Below are 24,929 nucleotides of genomic sequence, written 5' to 3' on the forward strand. Positions count from 1 at the left end.
TGTGGGGAACTATAGACAAAAGAGTATAACAATACAAATACAACGGAGAAGGCACAATGGTACAAACATGTTACATAATGAGAACAAAACCAAACAAAGTATCAAGTTCTTTGAAATATTCACTGTGCATGTAATAACATAAAATGATAAAATAAAATTGTGAGGCAACCATGAAACTTGATGGTTCAACTGATAGCATTAAGAGTTTATATTCATTGAAAATGAAGACTTGCAAATTTCATTCAATTATACATTTCAATCACACATGATGCCACTGTAGTGAATGCTAATTATCATTTCATCCAATTGTTATTCTTTTAGGTCCACTTAAGCTAGACTCCACCGCAGACCAATATGCCTTGGATGCACCTACTACAGCTATGAATGCACAGAGAGTATTGCGAGGTTTGCAGCTTCCCAGGGCCATACTATTAGAAGGATCACCGGGTGTGGGGAAGACTAGTCTTGTATCAGCTATTGCCAAGGCATCAGGTCATGAGCTGGTCAGGATTAATCTGTCGGAACAAACTGTAAGTTGTGTTGCATTATCATGATTATGGAGTGAATATAATATTGTCAAACTTTTGTATGGAATAAGTCTCTTTAATAATAATAATTATTATGTAACATGTTCCGATCTTAGAGGCCCAAAGCTGCAAATTTGAAATTGAAGTACAGAAATGGAGCAAAATCAATAAGACAAGACAATTGCAGAATAGTATAGCGGTTGTACCCTTGCTTTACACCACTGAGTTTCAGTTTCAAGCCTTGGTCATACCAAAAGTCTCTATGTGCACTTGGTTTATCCTTATCTTTAGGCATTTTGCTTGGATATTCTAGGTCCCGGAGAAAACCTGCGACGAGAGCAAGCATAAATCAGGGTAAACCAAGTGCACCTTGGGTACGACCGGGGCTTGAACCTGAAACTCAGTGGTGTAAAGCAAGGGTACAACCGCTGTACCAATTTGCTCTCCCACAAAAGTTTGTAAAAGTCTGTCAAGCAAATTGGATTATACTTTTAGGAGAGTTACTTTTTCTTGTCTTAAAGTTGCTGCAGTAATTTGATTGTACTGATCTAAGAAGGCCAGTTTGTATAGAGAGACAGAACATTAAATTGAACTGGGAACTATATACTATGTTTTGTTTGGCTTGATTATAGGATGTGACTGATTTATTTGGTGCTGACCTTCCAGTAGAAGGTGGAGAAGGAGGTCAATTTGCATGGAGAGATGGACCATTGCTGAGAGCACTCAGAGGTGGACATTGGGTGGTATTGGATGAGGTATGTAATAGATTTAGTTTTAAACACTGTTTATGTTTATGAAAATTGCTTCATCTTACATGAATAAACTTTAACCTCTGGCGCCAAATTAGATAAATGGAAACCACTTGAAATATCCTGTTAACATTCAGGAATTGAAACTGAGAAGGCCCTTGGTTGTTCTACCAAATGAGCTCATGAATAGAATAAGGATAAGTAGGTGTAATATTTTATTATGAAATACAGATCATATGGTCATCTCCATTCTTCTAAACATGACTTACAAAAAAATCATTTTTGAAATCAGGGTGTAAAGAACGATATATGCACTTAGGTCAAAAACAAAAGCACATTTTCCTTAGTTTTACCAAGTAGTTAGGTGTATTTTGAGAGAGTAGTGTATAACCATCACATATTTAGGGAAAAACGATAGAAATATTTTTCCATCTTCACCATATGATATAGGCAGGTCCAATATTTTGAAAGGTGGATGCCATTTATTCTCATTCATAGTCAGTTAAATCTACAGTATCAACTGCCAAGTCCTGCATAGTTGGAAAGTATTGATAATGTGTGCATTCCTGGCTGCAGCTTTGTTTTGTCCAACATTCTTAATTTTGAAAGTTAGTGATATTTATTATGCTTCATTTTTTTGTTTCAGTTGAATCTTGCCTCTCAGTCTGTTCTTGAAGGCCTCAATGCCTGTCTAGATCACAGAGCAGAAATCTATGTACCAGAGCTGGGCAGGTCATTCCACATAGAGCATGAGAAAACAAGGGTGTTTGCTTGCCAGAACCCACTCAAACAGGGAGGAGGACGCAAGGGGTTACCAAGGTCATTCCTAAACAGGTTTACACAGGTAAGAAGTCTACTAAGGTCATTACTAAACAGGGTTACATATGCACTAAGGTGCTTGCCAAGGTTATTTTTAAACACGATTACCAAAGGACTATCAAGGTCATCACAAAGTAGTCCTACCAAGGTTATTCCCGAACATGGTTACACTGGTATAAAATGGTATAAAATAGTAACTGTTGTCATTCTGTTAGCAGGAGTGCACTCAGAAGGGGTATTCCAAATATATTCTCTGACTGGTAGAAAGTATCTCCACTTGAGTTGGGTATCATAGCTCAGTAGTTAATGGAAAATATAGATTGGTGTGCGTTTGTGTATTTTTGCTCATTTTCTGTGGTCTGTCATTTTACTGGAATGGCATGTGACTTACAAATGGTATTATGTTATTATCATTTATAAGCTCGATTTCTCACAACTGATCAAAATATAGGCCTATGTGCTGTTATATAAGCAAGTCAGCTGTGAGTTTATGACAAAACTAATCTTTGCTGATGTCCATTGAGTTTTAATTCTTATTGCATTTTCAGGTATATGTGGAACCACTCACATCAGGGGACTTGTTGTTTATAGCTCACACAATGTACCCTATGATTGGGACAGATTTGCTGGCAAAAATGGTGGACTTCAACAACAAGGTAAGGATTTTTATCAATTTCTGTATTGCATACTTTCCAAAGTTAGCAAAATAATGGAAATCAATGATTAAATTTTATTGTATTTGAAAATAAGCATTGATACATAACCTAAAATATATGAAAAATAAGTGTTAATCTTTTTTTTTGTCAACAGTTATATCATGTAACCATGGTAGAGAGCCAGTGGGGTCAGAGAGGAGGACCATGGGAGTTCAATCTGCGAGACTTATTCAGATGGTGTGACCTTATGGTGCATGATCAATGGGTTGAAGGTCAGGTCAAAGGTCAGCAGTGGAATCCTGGACAACATGTAGGGTTGATCTACAAGGATAGATTGCGGACAGCGCAAGACAAGGAGAAGGTAAATCAAATTTATCAAAATTATTATAGCAAGGATTGCCACCCTGTAGGTTGTGACCTTAATTGGGGTTGTGAACGCAAAGCATAGGGTCATGAACTCAAAACAAGGAGTCATACACTCAAAACAAGGGGTCATACACTCAAAGCAAGGGGTTACAATTATACACTCAAAGCAAGGGGTTACAAGACTACCCAAGAGCAAGGTGGGAAATGTTACATTTTTTCACAACAGACGAACTTTCAAGGTTGCTTTTGAACTGCAATCAAATTGTTTGGAAGAGTGAGTGATATCACTATTTTTCGTGATACATATCGTAGCAGACAACCTGTTGATCATAAAGGATGATGCAATGCAGCTTAATCATGAAGGCCTGCATGTGAAGCTTGATACCATCATTTTTTATTAGCCTTCAGTTCTTTTCTCTTCATCCAGCAGATAATATTGTGTGGTTTTATGAGGTCAATAAGTAGAACAGACAATCACATTTTGAATGTCTGCAAATAACAAAGCCCTTTTTGTCTTTATAATATGCCTGAAAGTACACATAACTGAGTAATGTTCCAATTACTCTCTTTTTTCCCCAATTAAACTTTGTGTCATTCCTAATCAAGAGTGATTACTTTTCATCTTTTTTTTTACAGTTGTTGGACCTGTTTCACTCATGTTTCCAAGGGGATAATGTTTACAAGGCATACCAGCCAAGTAGACACTTCAACATTACACCATCACTCCTACAGGTGAGTAACTAGTTTCTTATACACACTGAAATAATATTTTGTAGTAACATGTTTATGAAACAAACCTAACTAACGTGCAGTGAGCATAAGTAGGTTAAAATAAAAAGGGTGATATCTATAATGGACTTTTACAGGAGGGCTTTTTATGAAAAAGTTCATAAATATGCGACCATCAAAACATATTCAACTAATCAATTTCTGATGATTTGAATTTGTATTTGAAAGCATTCAGAATGCCGCGTCAAGAGCAACACAGTACATGCTTTATGTGAACAATCACAACATGCTAACATGCACTGTCACCAGTGTGTGATTGTTTGTGGTGTTTTTGATTACTACACACATCTTTCTGAACTAATTTCTGAAATTGTCTATAAAAATGAACACTGACAATACCAGAGGTGCGCATGCCAAGCCTCCCTATTTTAGAGGGCAGCTCCCTATTTTTGTCCATTTTGACAACTAAATTTGGCAACCTCCGTATTTCTGACAAGTTATGTGCCATTGAAGTTGCATGTAATTTTGAAAACCTCCCTAATTTTTGTTTGAATCCTCCATATTAAAGTTTTCTAACGTGAAACGGTAAGAAAACAAATTTGACCCCACGCGGAAGCAATTCCGGTTCATACCGATCGGGTCTGTGTTTTCCCGGGTGTTGCCATAGCGGCGTGACAGCATCGTTTGTTGACCAATGAGAGCTGCCCTCTCGTCAGCGCTGGTCACCGTCGTGGTGATTTATTTTCATTACATTATTGGTTTCCAGAATGGATAGACGAAAAATTTTAATTCCCACCCACCTCTCCCAATTAAAGGGGAGCCTATGTGTTTGTCAAAAATGTTAATGCAAGCGCATAACTTTATTTCAAGCAATTCATAAGTTGTTTTTAAAAAAGGCAGGTACTGCTTTCCTTACATAATTAAGGAAAACAAATTAAATAGTTGCATTAGGCATGCTATTTGAGCACAAATAATTATATGGGTAAAGAAAATTTTTTTTATGGGATTTGGATTCTTCAGTCGGGTATTCACTGTCGAACAGAAATTGGGTTGAGTATTTTTACTTTTATCTTGGAATCCCATGAGGATTTGTATTAATTTTCCCCTGGATTTGCTTTGGGATTCAGATTCCTCAGTAGTGTTACTGTAGAACAGAAATTGGGTTGAGCATTTTGCTTTCATCTTGGAATCTCAAATATCATTGTTGATATAAAATAGCAAATAAATGATAAGCTCCCGACATGCGCGGTCAAAATTCATTATAAAGCTATTTTTTATATATAATAGCAGCATAAAATTTAACTGCAGCTTATTGCATTATTACAACAGATCTGTTTTCAAAAAATTCTAACATAGAAAGGAGTCCTCACAGAAGACAGACTTATCGATCAAGAGTTAAGTTTACATGTCATGTTTAATTACATATAATACTTAGAGGACAAGCTATATACATGTATTAAACAAGGAGATGTTTGTTTTCTTTTATCTTGCATCTTCCACTTATATGCACCTGTATCTCTATATTTCATATTAATATCAGTCATTGTAGCTTCCAGGTATTGTTACCTCGAGGCTTAACTCCTAGGAATGTGCCTTCGGAGCAATCGACTGTATGCACTAATTATATAATGAAAAGCTGATAGAGTGGAAAGTTTCGGCCATTATAAAAATCCCTTTGTCGGGTTATTTGTGGGCTCCACGTTCCTCAGTAATGCTTACTGGAGAACAGAAATTGGGTTGAGTATTTTTACTTTTATCTTGGAATCCCATCCTTTTGATTTTTCCCTTTTTGAACTTGCTTGATTTGGGATTCGTGATTCCTCAGTTGGGTGTTTACTGTCGAACAGAAATTGGGTTGAGTATTTTACTTTTATCTTGGAATCCCATCCTTTCTGATTTCATTCCAGGGTTGTGTACAAACCCTTTGCTTGTAATGATATAATGGCTGAAATCTTTGTTTATGAAAATAAAATTATTGTCTATCCTGATGGCCAATAAGTATTGCCAAAAATTGCTGTTGCCTTGTGTGTCATTGTCTCCGTCTGGGGTTAATTTCTGGATGTTAATGTTGGCATCTCTGCAATACTGAAGATATACATTGTAATGTACCAGGTGTTCTGAACTATTGCCTTTCTGACTTGTCAATTACAAAGGGGATATTGTATACTTAAGGGGGTACTACACCCTGGTCAATTTTAGTTGCCTATTTTTGCATTTTCTCAAAAATTATAGCACATTGGTGACAAGTAAGATATGTATATTATAGGGCAAGGACTACAACTACTGTACTGAAAATGCAGCAACTCAAAGCAAGTAGTTATTGATTTATTGATCAAATATTGGTTTTCCCTCATTTTTGACTGTAACTCTACAACTGTTGTCTGTGCTAAAATAAAATTTCCAGTGCAGTAGTTGTAGTCCTTGCCCCTATAATATACATATCTTACTTGTCACCAATACGCTATAATTGTTGAGAAAAATGCAAAAATAAGCACAAAATTGGGCAGGGGTGTAGTACCCCCTTAATGTTTACACACAAATTTTGGTTTTCTGTTAGAATACCTTACTTTTAAAGAAGGGTGCAATCTCATATGCATTTACATTTAAAATATCAAATTGGTAGGGTAGTCTGAAAGATACACAAAAATGATTTCATAAATAAAATTGGATTTAAGAGAAGTACATATGATTTTTTCCATCAATTACTGAAAAAGAGAATGGAGAATATGTTACCAGAAAAGTAAGTTTGCTTTCAGCTACAAAAATGATTGCTCATTTTAATCTGTGTTATTTTCTTAGGTTGGTCATTCTTTCCTATCAAGACAGGGTCATCACCATGACAACAGCCACCATAATAAGTCATCCCTACAGCTGCTTCATCACTCCCTGGCTCCGTTGGAATCTCTTATCAAATGTATTGAGATGAACTGGATGGCTATATTGGTAGGCAAACTTTGTGTGTGTAAGGGGTGTGAGTGTGTTTTTGTGTTGTTAACTGTTTTGACTAGAAAATGTTAATTTAATGACAAAAACCTCAAGTCTGACCTAAAATGTTTATATTCCTTTTACAAATTAAGCATACTACTAGCCGTCCAGCACTAATTGGGTTATTCCATTTCAAATCCACACTACCCCTGTGGAAGAGTTGAGAAATATCTTCCACAGGGGGAGGATGAGTTTCAAATAAGAGTTGGTTAAGGGTAGATGAGGTATTGTTGGTCGAAGCAACCAAAAAAATTTTATTTTCTGAATCAATATATTATTGAATGAAAAATAACAATTTGATGTTTTGCAAAAGTTCATTCTACAAATCATATACTTTGAAAACTTTCTTAATTTATTGTTGTTAATGAGCTATGTACGTTTTGCAAAGGTGTTGTTGTTTCAGCCCTCTTTACAATCAAGAACCACAGGACCTACAAAAGTATATCTGTGATATTTGAATGCTTCTACACGCTCGCTATGAATTGAGCAATGTAATTTTTGCTAAAGCTCACTACCATTCGCAAGATGCTGTGATGCTGTGAACTACATTTGCTGCAGCCAAACAAAATTGTTTCGCTTGTCCAAGATCGCATTAGTTGGAGAAAGCTTGTAGTTGCCTGCTCCGCAGCCGACTGATGATGATGATGCTTCGACCAACAATACATCGTATACCCTTAATGTGCTAATACCATTTGAAATTCATACTCCTCCTTTGGAAGATATTTCCAAAATCTTTCACAGGGGTAGTGTGAATTTTAAATGGGATAACCCATTCATTTTGCCAAGCTAAAATGATTTGAGTATTATCCAGATATGCAGCTCAGGAATTCTACATTGTAGGATATGATGAAACACTTTTTAGGTTTTCCAAAATTTGTCATGGGATTTTCAGATGTCATGTTTGCAAATTATAGTTTTGTTGTTGGAATTTATTGGTATATTTATTGACAAGGAACTCCATTCAGTCCATCACAATAATTTGTGAAGTCTTTGCATGTGCTTAAGGTGGTTTCAAATGCAATTAAAGATCTATGGATCGTTTTCATCTTTGGTACAGAAGAAGTTAATAATTTTTAAAAATGTTCGGCAGTGTTTTCAGCACCCTACCTCCTCTGATTATTGCCCTCCAGGGACCGAGAAATTTCAGACCTGGATACTGCCCTCAGACGGTTGAAATTGCACATGTCCAAATAAATAAAATGAAAGTTACCCACAAATATTGTTTCATCAACGGACATTAAAATGATTTTCCTGTAAAAAGTAATATGGAATCTGTGGCCAAATAACAAAAATTTCACTTTGCCCCCCGGGGGGAATTACACTGGGATTTTTTTTACGGGAAAATCAGTGGAGGTGTGCAGGAACATGACTCAACATGTGAGTATACTTTTATTGGGACAAATGAAGTGATTTGCGAAAAAACAGGAAAAAACCAACTTTCAATGTGATTGGTCAGAAGCCAATAGCGACTGCTTGGTTACCATGGCAACAGTTTTATTACCTTCATAACATGGCCAACATATCCCTACATAAGTACAAACTCACTTGAGATTGTATCATGAAAGGTTTTGGAGATATTTGCAAAAATGTTGGAATTCATGATTTCCCTAAACCTTGCCTTTAACACCACCTTAATTTGGTCATAAACCATGTCTGAATGTTGATGAAGTACCTCTTTCTTGTTTTGCTTTCACTAGGTTGGCCCTAAATCTTGTGGCAAGACGTCATTGGTTCAACTCCTAGCACAACTTACAGGTCATAGACTCAGAGTCTTGGCCATGAATAGTGCTATGGACACTACAGAGCTATTGGGAGGATTCGAACAGGTAAGCTATGGTATTTTATCACTCAGAAATTCTGACAGCTCATCGGATGATTACCATTCAATATTTTTACTATCAACGAACTTGTTCAATAGTTTTTTCCATCCCAATAATGCTTATACCAGGTGATAAGTTATGAACCTTTGTGCCATAGCCATATATAGTATAGTGTGTGTGTTTCATGTGTGCAGAGAAGAAACTTCCTAGCATGATTTTTACATGAGTTGTCTTGTAGACTCCCCGATTTTAAGTTGTGGGTAAATATTTCAATATATAAACTTTGTGACGGCAAAACTTGTCTTGTCTTGTCAAATGAGTATATAAGGTGCATGAAGGTAAACAACTCAGGAAACCAACTGAAATTAACCATAGATATGTTCACAGCTGCAAGCTGCAGGTCTATACTGCTTCAACCTAGAAATACAAACTAAATCTGTGGCATCGGGGGTTGATGCTTTGTGTTAGCATGTTAAAAAATGTGACGCATAAAGAGTGTGGTGCGCTCGGCACAAGTACAAATCACTCAGCAGTTGGCGCACCAAACAAGCATTTACACACGCATTGCACTGAAATAATTATTCTCATACCTCCAGTTTCCAAGGTCTATTTACTTTGTACTTCTGAGTTGACAGACTATATCTGGTCAAATTTAATATCACTTCTTTGACCTTTGACACTATTTGAATTTATTTCTTCCAGGCTGACATCAACAGACACTGGGAGCAAGTTTTGCTCACAGCAAAACACATTGTTGCAGAGACAATCAGGTCTTTACTACTAGCCAAAAACAAGAAGCTATCCCATCATGCTCAAGGCCTGTTGGCATCATGGGCCTCCTTATGGAAGATGTCACATCAACAGTATCACTATAGTAACCGTACAGGGATGGCAGAGTATAGAGTGACATCAGGTCATGTTGTGATGCTGGATCAGGTTATGTCAAAGGTCACCAGTCTTCAGCAGGAGTATGGTAGTGATGTCATACAAGGTAAGAATCTTGGCCATTCTCAACCTTGTATGTTAGGTATTCATCATCACTGTCATCCTTTGGCTATGGAGCAGGCTACCATAAGATTTCTCTATGCACAGTGATCTTTAGCAAGTGCTGCTATCCATTCTGTTTGAATCATGCATTCATTGTAAAAAAAAAGAAGTGCAGTGATTTATACAATTAAAGACAGATCAAAAGATAAAAACGCACAGGTACAATGTTGGATGTAGGTTAAATATGCGGCTGATTGAAATGTTATCAATGACACCCATTTAAGCAAGACATGTTACAAGTCTTCAAAGATTATTTACACATCTTTTAAAAGAGTATTTTGTGTTTCTAGTGTCCTCATTTTATGGTATGTTTCGGTATTTTCCCCCAAAATTTCTGTTGATTCCAATTTTGTGTTTGTGAGTTATGCATGATTATTTGTATTACATAGGCTCCATAGGCCATTGTGTTGTAATTTCATTCTGTTAACAGAATTGACATTTATACAAAGTTGATGATATTGTTACCAAGTAAATGAATCTGCAATAATTTTTGCGCACAAACATTATGCAGCCAGAGGTATACGATGGTATAAAAATCTCAACTTTTTTAGAAAAGTGGGGGGATGAGGCTGTGGATCACAAAATGCTCCTTTAAAGTACTGATAACAAGACCCAGAAAAACATGGATATTGATGAAAAAAATAGTTATCTCATTGGTACTAAATGTTTGTGGTATTAGACAGGAACAAATAATATCGGATCATGAACAAGATTTCCAAACAGTTATTTACTTTAATTTATTAGCGCAAGATGTGGATGTTGTCAAGTCTACCATTGGTGAACTGAAAACCAAACTTGAGAAAGAAGGTGATTCCAGCATCCCTGGAGGTGGTGGCAAGTTTGAATGGGTAGATGGGTTACTAGTACAAGCCTTACAACAAGGAGACTGGCTGCTCATAGATAATGTCAACTTTTGTAGGTAAGTATAGAATCTTATGCTGTAACACAAATACGCACTTTAACATCAACATTAATTGTAGATGACAAACTTTATATCTATGGTGGTTTCATCAAAATGTGTCTTGATGGCTCAATTTTTATCTGTCATAGGAGCCCAAGGTCTGCATTCATTTGTGGTACTCTGTATGGTTTACAAGTTGTGTAACATTTGTTGTTATTAGATGAACAAAGATCAATTGGAATAAATACATGTTCATTCAGTTTTTAAAAAAATTGAGATTAGCAGTCTTGACAGTTTTATTTCTCATTTTCCTTGTGCTTTAAATTGTGACCTTTTTCTCTGTTAATTTTCTATTTCAGCCCATCTGTGTTGGATCGTTTGAATGCATTACTGGAACCCAATGGCAAACTCAGCATCAATGAGAGAGGAGTTCTAGATGGTGAAATACCAACTATAACACCACATTCAGAGTTCAGGTTGGTGTCAAGTGTATTAAGTTTTTTACCATACTATTTTTACCATGCTATTCTATATGAATACCTCCCCCTGCACCTGGGATAAAATAGACCTATAAATATGCAAATTTTATTTTGTCAATGTTCAATGCTACGACATATATGACATGATCAAGGAGAATGAGTTAAATGTCAGCAATTGTCATTTACAAGGTTTTACTCCATTTTCTGGCAGTTTACGAATGCTACATTTTGATGCAAACCCCATCAAAATCAGACATCTGGTTACTGAGTTATGAGCAATTTATGGGCTGAAAACAATATAAAACAAAAGAATTTGAACACAGTTTTTGCCAATATCTCAAAAACAATATTAGCGACATCCGACTCATTCCCCTTGATCATATCATACATTCTTGAAACTGCATCACAGGTCCAACGCTGCATATGCATGTGATAATAACACCATAGTATTTCAGGAAGTTACCAAAGTTGTCTATTAATAACAATTATTAATTTTGCTAATTGTTTCCTATAACAGGTTGATATTAGCAATGGATCCCAGGCATGGTGAAATATCACGAGCCATGAGGAATAGAGGTGTAGAGATATACATACTAGGGGAGGTAAGTACTTCATTATTTCACTTTTCCCATCTCATCCTCCTTGCCCTGACTGTTCTTTTAATCCATCCATCAAGTGCATTAGTTTCACACAAATTACTCTCTGAAACTCTCCATCAGGTTTTCTGTAAGAGTTTGCTGAAGAGAAATGTACAATTTTTTGTACCCTTTCAATTATGAATTTTAACTTTGAATTTAATTTTAATTTTAACATTGCTCAGGGGGTATTTTATTTTTATTTTGGAATACTTTTTCAACAATGTGTGTCTCAATTTCACTGAATTGTTGACCCAAATTATTTTTTGCCAGCTCAAGAATCTAAAAAAAAATCGACAAATTTTATTCTACAATTTCTTTCATTACTAACTGCTATTAGTTAGTAAGTCTCACCCCATATCTCCCTAGCAATTTGTCTTTTTGGTCAATGCTTACATGAAGGCAGATGTAGACCCTATTACCCCAGATGAAAATATTGGGTCTTTCTATTATCAAATCATAAAATATTTGAACATGTACATTTTCAAGATTTTGTACACGTTGGATCTTACTTTTGATTTGAAGGGGTACACAATGTGTAGTAGTGTGTATGTACATGTTTTTTGTGCATCAAACCCTGCCCTCCATCAAATGCACAAGAATGCCTCACATCTTTTATCAGACCTTCAAATGGCATATAGTTATATTCGAAGTTTCTCAAATCTTGAAGTACAGACCAAAAGAAAAAGAAGAATAGATATATTGCTTTTATGATGTCTTGTAAGGTCTTCTTTGATTTTGCTAGGATTGAAAAAGGTTTAAATGTTTTGGGTTTTTTTTTATTTCTAGGGGGAATGGGCAATTACAAACCAATTGCTATTTGCTATACATATTTATTTGGCAGGTTGAAGGTGGTGAATACAATACTCAGGATGTCAAAATGATGCTACACTGTCTGGGACTAATTGGCAAGATGCCAGCAGATGTGCTCATGAATATTCATGCAGAGATTCGACAGGAAATGAGAGGTATTTTTATTTGCTCCAATCTGTCTGGATATTATTTTTTTAACCTGGATTTGTTAAAGCTGTCAACTTTGAAAGTAGTGGGACTTGAGATGCTCCTGGGACTAACTTTTATCATGTTATGAACAATCTCAAAACCCAATACCGTAATGAGATCAATATTTGTGTCAAGTTTTTGGATTCCTCTGCAAATGTAAATTCAAAATCTAACATGAGGGAGCCATTGTACATGCGATTTTCTTGCATTCACACGACGAGACATGTGACCATCCACCACAATTGAGCCCAGAAGTCGCCCTTAATCAATTTGATCATACTTGAAGCTTCAAAATGACACTTCAACCAACTTTGAATGATATCCTGAAATGAAGTTGCATTTCTTCAAAATTTACCTTACAATAGAGTGCAACACTGAGAAAACTGTACTTAAAGGTATCACAATTCTATCATTTCTGTTGAAACCAACTCTATAAAAATGTTAGTTTTAATGTTTTTTAGCTTTTGTATAGCTGTATAAGTTTGCAGCTGTATAAGAGAAGTATGAAATATTTCACATCTGTGAAAATCTAATTTTTGAAATTTTTAGATACTTTGCACTGAAGCTCAAAATCACATTTGCCAACTTCTGGACTCCTTTGTGGTGGATGGTCACAATTATGGTCTATGAATTTATTAGCAAAAGTACTATTTTTTCCCAGGTTCAGAAGTGAGTGGTTTGCCTGCTCTTCTACATGCAGCAAGTTTAACTGTTCAACTTATGCAGCATGGTAGAAGTCTCTTGGTGGGCTTGAGAGAGGCATGTATGGATGTGTTTGTGAGGAGTCAGTTATCACAAATTAACAGACAGGTAAGATCTATTTGCAGCATGGTAGAAGTCTCTTGGTGGGCTTGAGAGAGGCATGTATGGATGTGTTTGTGAGGAGTCAGTTATCAAACATTAACAGACAGGTAAGATCTATTTGCAGCATGGTAGAAGTATTTGTGCATCGGATTGACAGATCTTGAATTTGCAGGACATTTGCTTCTTCATCAGACGCTATGATAAATAATTTTATAGCAGTTGTACTGCCATTATTGTGTACAGAACGCTTTGCTGTATGTTAAGTCATGTTTCATAGTGCAATATGCTGTATATAACATGGATGTGCCATACGCTAGCATGAGTTGCCCATCAACACAAGCGTATATCAAGCTGTGTCCACAAAGCTTTGGAACTTGTTTTTGATCGCCTGTAGAAGCTTTTACCACCGGGTTTGAATCCAGCTCTTTCACATAAGTAGCAATAATAACACACATTTTGGAACAAAATCAAGCTTGTTCGATGGAATAGAATGTTTGTTTATACAGCTAAAACATGTTTAACCTTAATCGAGTAACTTGCAATTAATTTGATCACATTACAGAAATCCAAAGATATCATATGTACAGTTCTACAGGCTGTTGATATAACAGAAGTAGACTCCAACACAGCCTGTCTCCAAGACCCTGATTTACATCCAGACACATTACCAGCAGTGAATGAGTTTAATTGCAATGCATCATGGGCTATGGTTCAAAGGTCAGGTGTGGTTGTGCTGCATGTCATCAACCAAATGGTACAACAACAACAGTCTACAAGGTAAATACATGATACACTTTTTCAAATGTTTACTATAATGGAAATTTCAATTGAATGAACACAGCTTTCAACTGCTGTACTCGATACAACCACGATCGTAAATCAAACTACAACGCGAACGCACGACCTTGGATACAATACTAACCAATATAATCACAAGTGCACTAACATGGTTGGATTCACTTTCGTGTTAATCACGCACAGTCGCACACGCTGGTGTACATCGGCCAGTGTACGCAAAAAATCATCGCTCTATGTCAGGCTGCGTTCATTCAATTGAAATATCCACTATAGTCTGGATCTCCATATCACATGATTTTTCCAAAATATATTCTGTTTTAAATGGATTAAAACAGTTCCCATACAAAATTAGAGCATGGATGAGATCAATTACAACCATGGCATTAATCCACTATAAATGTTACATAAATAGCTGATGTCAATGTAATTTTTAGTTTTTAGAATTAAAACAGGTGGAATAAGATAACAAGACTCTGTAGCTCAACAAATTGTTGTTGTTTTTGCTTTTGAATTTGATCAATTATTTTTATGTAACAGTTTCAGGTTAAAGATTTACTTTTGCATTATCTGTCCGTTGTCTGTTTTCAGTGCACTGTTGCAACCAATAGAGCAGATTGACTCAGAATCCATAGATATGGCAACACTTCTCCAACCTGCAACCCTACTGTACATGGAGCAGGCAACACTGGCAGATTGGCGTGCTTATTCTGAGTGGCTGACTGAAAAATGGAAAGCCACAATGGCTGATGGGAAGGTTGGAAGAAGCAGAGGTGCTGAAGGGCTGACAGGTTTTGCTATGTGCATGCCAGAGGTTCTGTCAGTAGCACTAGGGAAAGTTTTTAATCACCCACTGTGTGAAAAACTGATGGGTGTATTGAAGGCTAATTTTACTGAAACAGGTAATAAACTACACATAAGGCTAGATAAAAAAAAAAAAGAAGCCTGTTCTATGGGCCCAGTCGACCAAGATTTATTTGTTTTTGACCTGCTCTCACAAAATGAACATCAAGTTGACAAAATAACTTCCTAAGATATTCCAGATTGGAAATCCTTATTTTATACCCTTTAAAATCATACCAAACATGTTAGGATGGCTCCTTGCTTTAGTCTTCAAAAATCAATATTTCCTCCAGAATTTCTTTTGTTTTCTATTGAATTTTGTTATGTTTAATGGACATGGACAATACCTTCTATAATGCTCATTTTGTGTAGACAATGATAGTGAAACATTGATGAATTCAGGAGGTTGGTTCCAAATATAAGGTGCTGTTGATGAGAATGATCTCCCTCCCTCACCATGATCTTAGAATCCATTTCACTTCAGGAAATGATTAGTTATTTGACCTCATATGGTCACAATTACAATGGTATGGTTCAAGAAGTTCAACGATATATTAAGGTGAAATTCCAGCAAAATAACAATAAACATAAATTTAGTATTTTAAAAACAATTCTGTCCTTAACTAGAAGGCAATGAATGTCTATTGAAATTGTTCAACTTATGCAGCATGGTATGTTCCCTTGGATGAGTCCGAGTTATTATCCTTGCAGGTATGTGTGGGAGGTGGGACAAATGTATAAACCATGAATCCATTAGTCCATATGAAAGTGAATTTCCCATATCTAACTGTGAGGTGACATAAGCATGAATAAGCTGATCTGTAGCATCTTGTGTGAGGTAGTTACGGATGAGACCAATATCTTGGGATTTTTGTGAGACTCAACAATATATAGTCCATGTGTACCTATCAGCAAATTTAGTTATAATTCATACACTCCTAGATATTGAGAACCAATAGGAGCAAACGTTAGTAAATTACTAGCCGTGCATAAATGTTGTACAATTGCACAGGCGCGTACTCCGCATAGTACGCACAGTGCTTTCGGACGCGTTCATTTTTCTTGCAGGTTGAATGCATTTATATTTGCTTGCATTTTCCAATATTTTTAGTGACAAATTTGTTATAAAAATAGCAAAAATAACTGGATTCTTTTCTTGTGTATGAAATAGGTTAATAAATGCGTATCACTTGTTGCTCGAGAAATTGTACAAAATAATGCACATGTACTAAGATGTTGATGCATCTAATGCACTCCCCCCTTCGGGGCTCGTGCATTAGACACATCAACATCTCAGTATGCGTGCATTATTTTGTACAATTTCACTCCCAACAAGTGATATGCATTTATTAACCTATAAATAACTCATTTGAATTTCATTTATTTATAGCATGGGAGTACCTTCAGCATTATCCAGTAGACATTCATTGGAATACACAGCTAATAAAGCACCTGGAGACACGCTTACAGATGAGGGCGCTACATAGCGATGAAGGCATGGAAGTAGACGATGACGATGTTATGTCAACTGATGTAGTATCAGCTGTGCTTGGAATGTCAACAAGGTAGGTGGCATTTGTTAACAGGGCCAGAAATTTATCGAGAATCTGTTTTTTCCTGAAGAGATTTTCTGGAGCCTTAGTAGATTCTGGTCAATATAATAAGTTTAAACAGTAGCTATTTGGGAGAGAATCCAATTCTCTTCAATCTCTTTTGCCAAATTTCTTTTTCTGTATGCTTTCTCCAATATTTGTTTATGTGGGAGGTAAAAAGAGATTGAAAAAGTTTTGAATCGGACAGTTTAATGAGTTAAATTCCACTTTGCAGAATGGATGCTGTTGAAACCTTTTGTAATATTCAACTTGGACTGCTCGATTCTGTGTTATGCTTGTGATATTAACATGTATATTGTATACTAACAATTTTTTTACGAGATTGTACATTCTTCAGAGTGGGTTGTAATTGTTTTATGAAGCATCAACTCCCAAATTTGTATATTTGTTTTTAATAGCTACCAGAGTAACCTACTTGTATGTTTCCATTTTACAGATTGTGCCTACTTCTGAGGAGAGCATTACAGGTCTACACTGAGGAAAATGGGAAAAGGAAGCAGGGCAAACCAAAGGCTGTAGCATCTGTGCTGGATCTGTCTGAAGCATTCCATGCTGGTATGTAGTTGTACATGTATGCAAGGGGGATTTTGGATAGTGCTTAAGGTCCTCGCCTCTGGTGCATGAGGTCACTGGTTCAATCCTTGGTGCTGCAGTGGGGACTTGCTGGGGTATTGGCATAGAAATGATGATAATATGATCAGCAACACTATTCAGATTTCTGCTCTCTCCATAGTGATTTAAGATTAGGTAAATGCTCCATGAGAGTGGTTTGTTTTTCGGAGGGGACATTAATCCATCATCCCATGAGAGCCATCATGGACAGTGGTTAAGGTACATGTATCTGGTGACATAGGTGGCTGGGGCAATCCTTAGTGCAGCAGTGGGGACTTGCTGGGGTATTGGCATAGAAAAGATAATAATTTGATCTGCAACACTATTCAGACTTCAGCTCTCTCCTTGGTGATTAAAAATTGGGTAAATGCTCCATGAGAGTGGTTTGTTTTTTGGAGGGGACATTAATCCATCATCCCATGAGAGCCATCATGGACAGTGGTTAAGGTATATGCATCTGGTGATATGGGTGACTGGGCAATCCTTGGTGCAGCAGTGGGGACTTGCTGTGGTATTGGCATAAAAAAATTATAATTTGATCGGCAACACTATTTAGATGTCCGCTCTCCTCATGTTGCACTTACAAATTGGTAACTAACCCATGATAGTGCTCCCTGCTTCAGAGGCAGGTACTCTATATGTACTAAAGGGAGGCGTGCTACTGAGCCACCCATTTTAGCACCTATGGCAACACCTTTGACTTGCCGAAAGAAACGATTGTTGAATTGAAAAGTGTTATTGTTGAGGACAAATTTTGTGAGGCATATAAGGGCAGTGGTGGATATGGAAAGATCTTCATGCCTGTCCAGATAATACTTGAGCACTCTGAGGACATCTTCATGAGGAATAGAAGTATACAAGCTAGTGATATCCATAGTGAAACGTTCACAATCGTTGCTGGGAAATCTGAAGTCCTTGATTATGTGGAACAAATGTGGTGAATCCTGCACAAATGAGGGTAGGGTTTGGATAATAGGAGCAAGAACAGAGTCCATATATTCAGAGATCATGACGGTTGAGCAGCTGTGAGCTGACACAATTGGGCGACTGGGTTTGTTGGCTTTGTGGATTTTGAGTAACATGTAGAAGTTAGATGTTTGAGGGCAACCTGTATAAGGCTGGTTGCAGTTTTGGGAAGATCCTTCGATTTGATGAGGTTCTTGACAGTGGCAGATACGGAAGCCTCATCAGACTGGATGGGATCCTGGTCGAGTTATTTGTAAAAGGTCTTGTCAGAAAGCTGTCTATCTGGCTCAGCAACATACAAGTCACTATGCCACACAACTACCGCACCACCCTTGTCTGCTTTTTTAATGACAATGTCCGAGGTTGTCAGATTTCCTGGGTTTTGTTGATAGATGGTGCTCGATGTCATGACACGTTTTCTCGATCACTTTATCAAGAATTTTACTTTTATTTATTTTTTATTTTTTTCAAATCATGCTACAATTTAGGAATAACTTTTGGAAAATGTTGCAGCATCCTATTCTATATTTGGCTGTCAGCAGCATGCATGGGCTTCTTTGTTGATAGTGAAACCTCCATTGTGAGATCATCTGCACGTTCCTCCTTGGATTGTATAAGTCTAGGTAGTGCAAGTTTCCGCAGGAAATAATTGTTGGTATAAGAATAGAGTCCAAGTAAGAAACAAGTAGCGATGAAAAAGGCTAAGTTAAACTGCCCATATTCCATCAGTCACCACATTGTCATTGGATCAGCTCCAAATCTGCAAAATGGACATACATTCATATACCTTTTCTCACTCCCTCAGTAAACTCAGTTCTGCTACAGTTAACACGGTTAATACAAGACTTATTCTCTTGCGTGCACACATGCACATCTACTTTTAAAGGCCTTCTAATGAGGACCTACAACATTTACCTATCTTTGACTAGTGTGAGGCCAACCAGAGAAAAAACTTACACTACAATGCATAACAAACTAAAGTACACAACTAAAACAAAACAAATTACACAACTATAAGAAAAATCTATACCAAAAAGCTGATGTAAACAAACCCCTTAAGCAACTATGAAAAATACAGGGTGAATAGAGTGGAACAAAAAAATTACAAATTAAATGTACAAAACTTATAGTCCACAAGGTTGCATAGTGCCACGTTTGAATATCAGACAGTGTTCTGCAATAAGTCTGTCCTTATTAGAGCCGCGAGATTGAATAACAGCGGAGACTCTGTGAAGTGGCTAACATTGCAAAGAGAAGGAGGATTGAAATGGCGAGCAACAGGGAAACCAGCAAAGTTCTTAGAAATTGAACGGAGATGTTCTGTGGTTCGATCCGTTAATCGGCGGCTGGTTTCCCCTATGTACAGTATATGGCAGTTGGTACACTGGATACAATAATCTACATTGCGAGAAATGCATGTGAATTAGAGTCTACAGATATATACCCATCTCTTATAAAATATATCATAGTGGGCTTCCTGCTCAGACATGAGTATGTGTTAAACTAATCAAACTCTTCCATTTCTCAGGTCATTGTACTCTGGAGAGCCTCCCCCATCCTGTGGTGGCTCACTTGAAGCCATTCTTGCAGGCTTGGGATGATTTTGTGTGGACGAGCATTGGACATGATGAACATCTGCTTACAGAAGACAAGCTGCAAGAGGTAGGAATGGTTAAAAAATCATTAATTATCCGAGCATTTTGAGGTGTGGATATGGTGCAATAGGTAGGGTAACTCACCGTTGGTACGTGAGTACCTGGGTTCTAATCTCAGTGGGGGCAACTTAGCTGGGGGGAAAATCTGAATTTAAATGCTAACATCTGTAATTAAAGGGGGGTAACCACATTGGTTTAGGATATGGATTATCTTTGAACTTACATACAATGTCAAATATTATGCATGCGTGTAAAAAAAACAAGAACATTTGGGCAGGAAAACCTCTTGTGCACTTGTGGCCCAACATGTTTAAAAGAAACTGATAAGAGGTTAGGGAACAAACCAAAAGATCGATGACGTCCTATAAACGTAACTAGTTTCGTTTCTCAGCCGACCCCCTCCCTCCCTGCCAGAAACGTAATAATGAAATGTTGAAAATTTTGACATAATAATAATAATAACACATACTTCAGACCGATGTTTTTGTACAAACGTAATCGAGTATTTTTACCCCCTCCCCCCTAAACGAAACTAGTTTCGTTTATAGGACGTCATCGATCTTTTGGTTTGTTCCCTTACATAGGAGGTTTTACTTTACACAATTTCAGGGGCCAATGACACATAGGTTTTCATGCCCAATGATGATATGAGTATTTACCCTTTGCTGTCCCAATATGCCCCAGGGTTTTGTTTACGAGGAGCCAATATGAATAGCATAGCTAGTTGCGTATTCAACTGCTGGAGTTGACGCTCATTTTATTTTTTAGTTTTACTCATACTCAAAATTAGAAATTTGAGGAAAGGTTTTAATATAGCATTAATACATTGTATTCAATATATCTTGTATGTTATATTAGATCCATAGAATCATGATTTATGCAGGATTAAAAAATGTTGTCCCCATTTGAAATGTGGCCCAATCCACAATCCATTTCATGTGCTCAGTTTAATATGATTGATTCTTGATAAAATAAAATTGGTGTCTTTCAGGTTCTGTTAGCTCTTGAGTGGCGTGACAGATTCTATCATCTCTGTTGTCAACCTATACTACTGCACACTGGCAAGACTGCTATAGTGTTATACTGGAGTCGTATGGCACTGCATTGGACATGGCTAGTTGAATATACCGTCAATACAATACCTGGGTTACTGTTAGGGCCAAATGCATGGTAAGTTTCCCTGTCTCCAACTCATGCTTCTACATGCAGGCTAGACTGCTATTGTACTGGAGTCATATGGTACTTAACAGTCTGCAAAACAATTAAGGTACCAGTTATTATTACCCATGTTATCCTAAACAAAGGCAGATATGTCATAATTAGAGCAAGAAGCCAATAGCTGCATCTTTTAGCTCGAATTTAAGACCCCATCCTCCCCAATCAGTCAAGAAATAAAGCCACAATAATCCAAAGATGCAAATTCAGAAGTTCCAGTTTTGCTCCATTACATGCCCTATTGATTTGTACACAAAGCATTCTCGAACAAGAGAGTGCCATGCTTCCATTGATTTGGCACATTTTTGGCACTAGCGACATGCTTTCCATTTATAAGAACATGATAGTGCAACTTTTGATTTTGTTACTTCCTTGGGTTTTAGATCACTGTTTCTGTAATTCTCAACCAATTTCAACAAGTGAGGTCTTAAATCAGAGCTGAACAGGTATTGGCTGCTGGTTTTAATTTTGACATATTCATCTTTGTTTAGGATATACAGGGGTGAACATATCTGGTACCTTAATTATTTGGCTTATCTGTATTTTGACATGGCTAGTTGAATATTAAGGCTCTGCATACTAGCCATATGCTTCAACATAAAAAAGCTGCAAGTTTTGGGATATTTTATGTTCTAACTTACTAGCCAATACTAGGCTTGTTTGTACTCATTTCAATGTATTTTTCATGCTGATTCCAAAATATGTTTATGAAAATTGACAGTTCTGAACTATTTGAATTTTTAAAACCAAATTTAAAACTTGTCGTCTGCAGTCGACACCCTTGTGAAAGGGTTAATGCCATCATTACAAAATCCATCACAAACATATGAAAGGGTGATTTAGAATGGTATATATATATCAACTGCTCAGTGCCAGAAGTGGGAAGTACAATAGCTGCCATGTGTTGATGAGTACAATATACTGTGTGTGAATTGCCAAATTGCATCTTTATGCGTACCTTCATCATACTAGGGCAATGTTCCCAACATAAACGTTTCTCAAACCCAGCATAAAGCTCGCATTCCTCTTTCATTGTCATAATGGTTTGGTTCCTTTTTTCTCAAGTTGTATTTAACTTTTGTTTTTGTCTGTTATCTTGTTTCCTTCTTTTCCCTCTTCTCAATGTTTCTATTTTATTAGTAAATTTAGCTTTATATAATTTAGCTTTATAGTGCAAATTATGAATGAAATAGTGTAATATCAACAAATCATACAAGTCCATTGTTTTATGTTGTTTTTCGTAATAGTATACCACCAAATCTTCATGTCATCGTAGACCAGATGCAACAGCATCTCTGTAGCAGCATTGCCAAGATCCCTCAACATAGAATACTGCTACATCAGATGGGTGCACCACTGCCTTTCAAAACCAAGCTCGCTGCAGAGGTGGCTCTCCATGTATACACACTCAGCAGTAGTTTAGCTATAGCATCAAACTCTTCTACAGCACCGGGCATGGCCACATGGGATAAACTGCAAAAGGGAGTTGAATTTGTCGTAGCGGATAGAGGTGAAACGTGTAAGAGATTGATGGGGCTTGTGAGGGTAACAGAACAAATGAATATGGATGCTGTAGAGACTGCTGGTAAGCTGTGACTCTTAGTATAACAATTTACAAGTGTACTTTTAAGTTTGTAATTGATGCCACACCCGAAAGATGATAATTGTGGAATTATGATAAAACAGCTAGTACATGTAAATATACACACAAAAAGAATTTTAGACACAATAAAAAAGTATGTTGAAATTTTTTTGAGTTCTGCAAACAATTATCCCAATATTTATTTTGGAATTTGAAAAATAAAAGCTGTTTTATCATAATCCCACAATATTTATCTTTCGGATGTGACAATTGATTTTTTTTCTGGGGGTGGAGGAAATTAGCTACTCAGTTCATATTAATCTATTTAGAAGAAATACTAGGGGTTTTGAACCTGCAAGGGGGGGTGCAAGCTCAAAACATGGGGAGTTGTATGACATCTCAAGAACCTATAAAGGAAAAGATATCACAATTTTGACATGGGGTTACACATAATCTGAGTTCAGGAAATGGGGTTTCATTCACACAAAAGAGGTTGACAACTATAGCACTTATGATTCATTGGTTTAATCATGTAGTTCCTTAAAAACATTATTTTAAAAAAAAGTTCTGGATTTTTGGAAACAACTGTTCTCACTACTACAGTGGATATAGAGAAAAGTAGCATTTGCAAAAACAATGACACCGGAAGGTTGCCATGTGAGTTAGAAATGATGAAAAGGTCAAGTTGATAATGATTGGTGCTTTATTTTCTGTATTCCCAGATGATGACACGATGGAAAGCATTGATGCTCTCGCCATATTACTTTGTCAACATGGCTTATTCAGATCTGATCCTACAACATCCATGGAAACAGACACAAACAAACTGGCAACACCTGATGCATCAGCCAGGGTTGCCATGACTGTTGCCATGTGGCCTTTGATGGATCATCTGGCTCTACGTGCTCAACAAAATGTTGTGAGAAACTTGTTGGAATGTCTACTGCTGACAGCCCTGAGGTAAAATGAGAGAATGTTATGTAATGATAAGAGGTCACTGAGGCCAGTATATCAATGGGCTATTCCATTTGAAATCCATACACCCCTGCAAATTATCCCACACAGGGGGTGAAGGCATTACCTTAATCTCCCAAAAAGGGGGTTGGTGGTATAATAATCTTAATTTCTCGTCTTTCTCAACGAATTTGTGTCAAAGGACCCGCACTAAACTGGTTTCGTTCATATCTTGCTGATTGGTCTACCCAAGTGGATATAGCAGGTCAACTCTCAGAGCCAATTATCTCGCAGTTTGGTTTGCCACAGGGCTCTGTAGTTGGACCTGTTGGCTACACTGTGTACACCCTTCCAGTTGGTGACATTGCAAATTATCATAATGTTTCTCATCATGTTTATGCCGATGATACACAGTTATATGTATCATTTAATCCCAAAGTGCCGGGCGATCTTGACAGTGCAATAATTCGACTTCAAAATTGTATATTAGATATAAAAAACTGGATGACTGCAAACAAACTGTTGTTAAATGATAGTAAAACAGAATTCTTTATAGCTGCATCACCATATTATTATAACAAACATTTGCCACCTAATATAACTTTATCTATTGGAAATGAACGCATTGAATCTGCAAAGACCATTAGGAATCTGGGTGCTTTTTTCGATACTCACATGACTATGTCTTCTCATATTACAAATGTTAGCAAATCTGTTATCTTTCATCTTGAAACATCGCTAGAATTAGGAAATATATCGACCAACCTACATGTCATCATGCCACACGTTCATTGATACTTTCTCGTCTTGACTATTGTAATGGCCTTCTCTCCTCATCACCATCTACTCATATTATTCGTCTACAACGTCTTCAAAACTGGGCAGCACGTCTTGTATTTGAAGTGGACCGAAAACACTCACCTGGTCCACTTTTGAAATCACTTCATTGGCTTCCAATACGCCAAAGGATCATTTTCAAATTACTTTTGCTTGTATATAAATGTCTTCACAACCAAGGACCAACATATTTGTCAAATTGCTTATCATTGTATGTTCCAAAGAGACAACTCCGATCTTGCGATGATTATCTTCGTCTTGACTATCCCATGACTAGAGTCTTAGCTGGTGACAGAACTTTTACAGTTTTTGCATCAAAAGAGTGGAATAAGCTACCT

The 24,929-nt window shown here is 36.9% G+C and overlaps 1 protein-coding gene across 1 annotated transcript in view; it reads left to right on the forward strand.

Moving 5' to 3' along the window:
* The window catches only part of LOC140156540 (midasin-like), a 161,235-nt gene that overhangs the window by 68,883 nt on the left and 67,423 nt on the right, over positions 1-24,929 (forward strand). Inside the window, 22 exon segments of the mRNA XM_072179480.1 lie at positions 322-530; positions 1,160-1,282; positions 1,923-2,120; positions 2,644-2,751; positions 2,906-3,112; positions 3,754-3,849; positions 6,646-6,789; positions 8,529-8,657; positions 9,354-9,642; positions 10,443-10,617; positions 10,959-11,075; positions 11,596-11,680; positions 12,558-12,681; positions 13,377-13,525; positions 14,082-14,296; positions 14,906-15,216; positions 16,548-16,722; positions 17,207-17,325; positions 19,877-20,010; positions 20,995-21,173; positions 22,466-22,803; positions 23,523-23,760. Of these exon segments, the coding sequence (XP_072035581.1) occupies positions 322-530; positions 1,160-1,282; positions 1,923-2,120; positions 2,644-2,751; positions 2,906-3,112; positions 3,754-3,849; positions 6,646-6,789; positions 8,529-8,657; positions 9,354-9,642; positions 10,443-10,617; positions 10,959-11,075; positions 11,596-11,680; positions 12,558-12,681; positions 13,377-13,525; positions 14,082-14,296; positions 14,906-15,216; positions 16,548-16,722; positions 17,207-17,325; positions 19,877-20,010; positions 20,995-21,173; positions 22,466-22,803; positions 23,523-23,760 (3,862 nt within the window).

Source organism: Amphiura filiformis, chromosome 7 (assembly GCF_039555335.1).
Source record: "Amphiura filiformis chromosome 7, Afil_fr2py, whole genome shotgun sequence".
Classification (NCBI taxonomy): Eukaryota; Metazoa; Echinodermata; class Ophiuroidea; order Amphilepidida; family Amphiuridae; genus Amphiura; species Amphiura filiformis.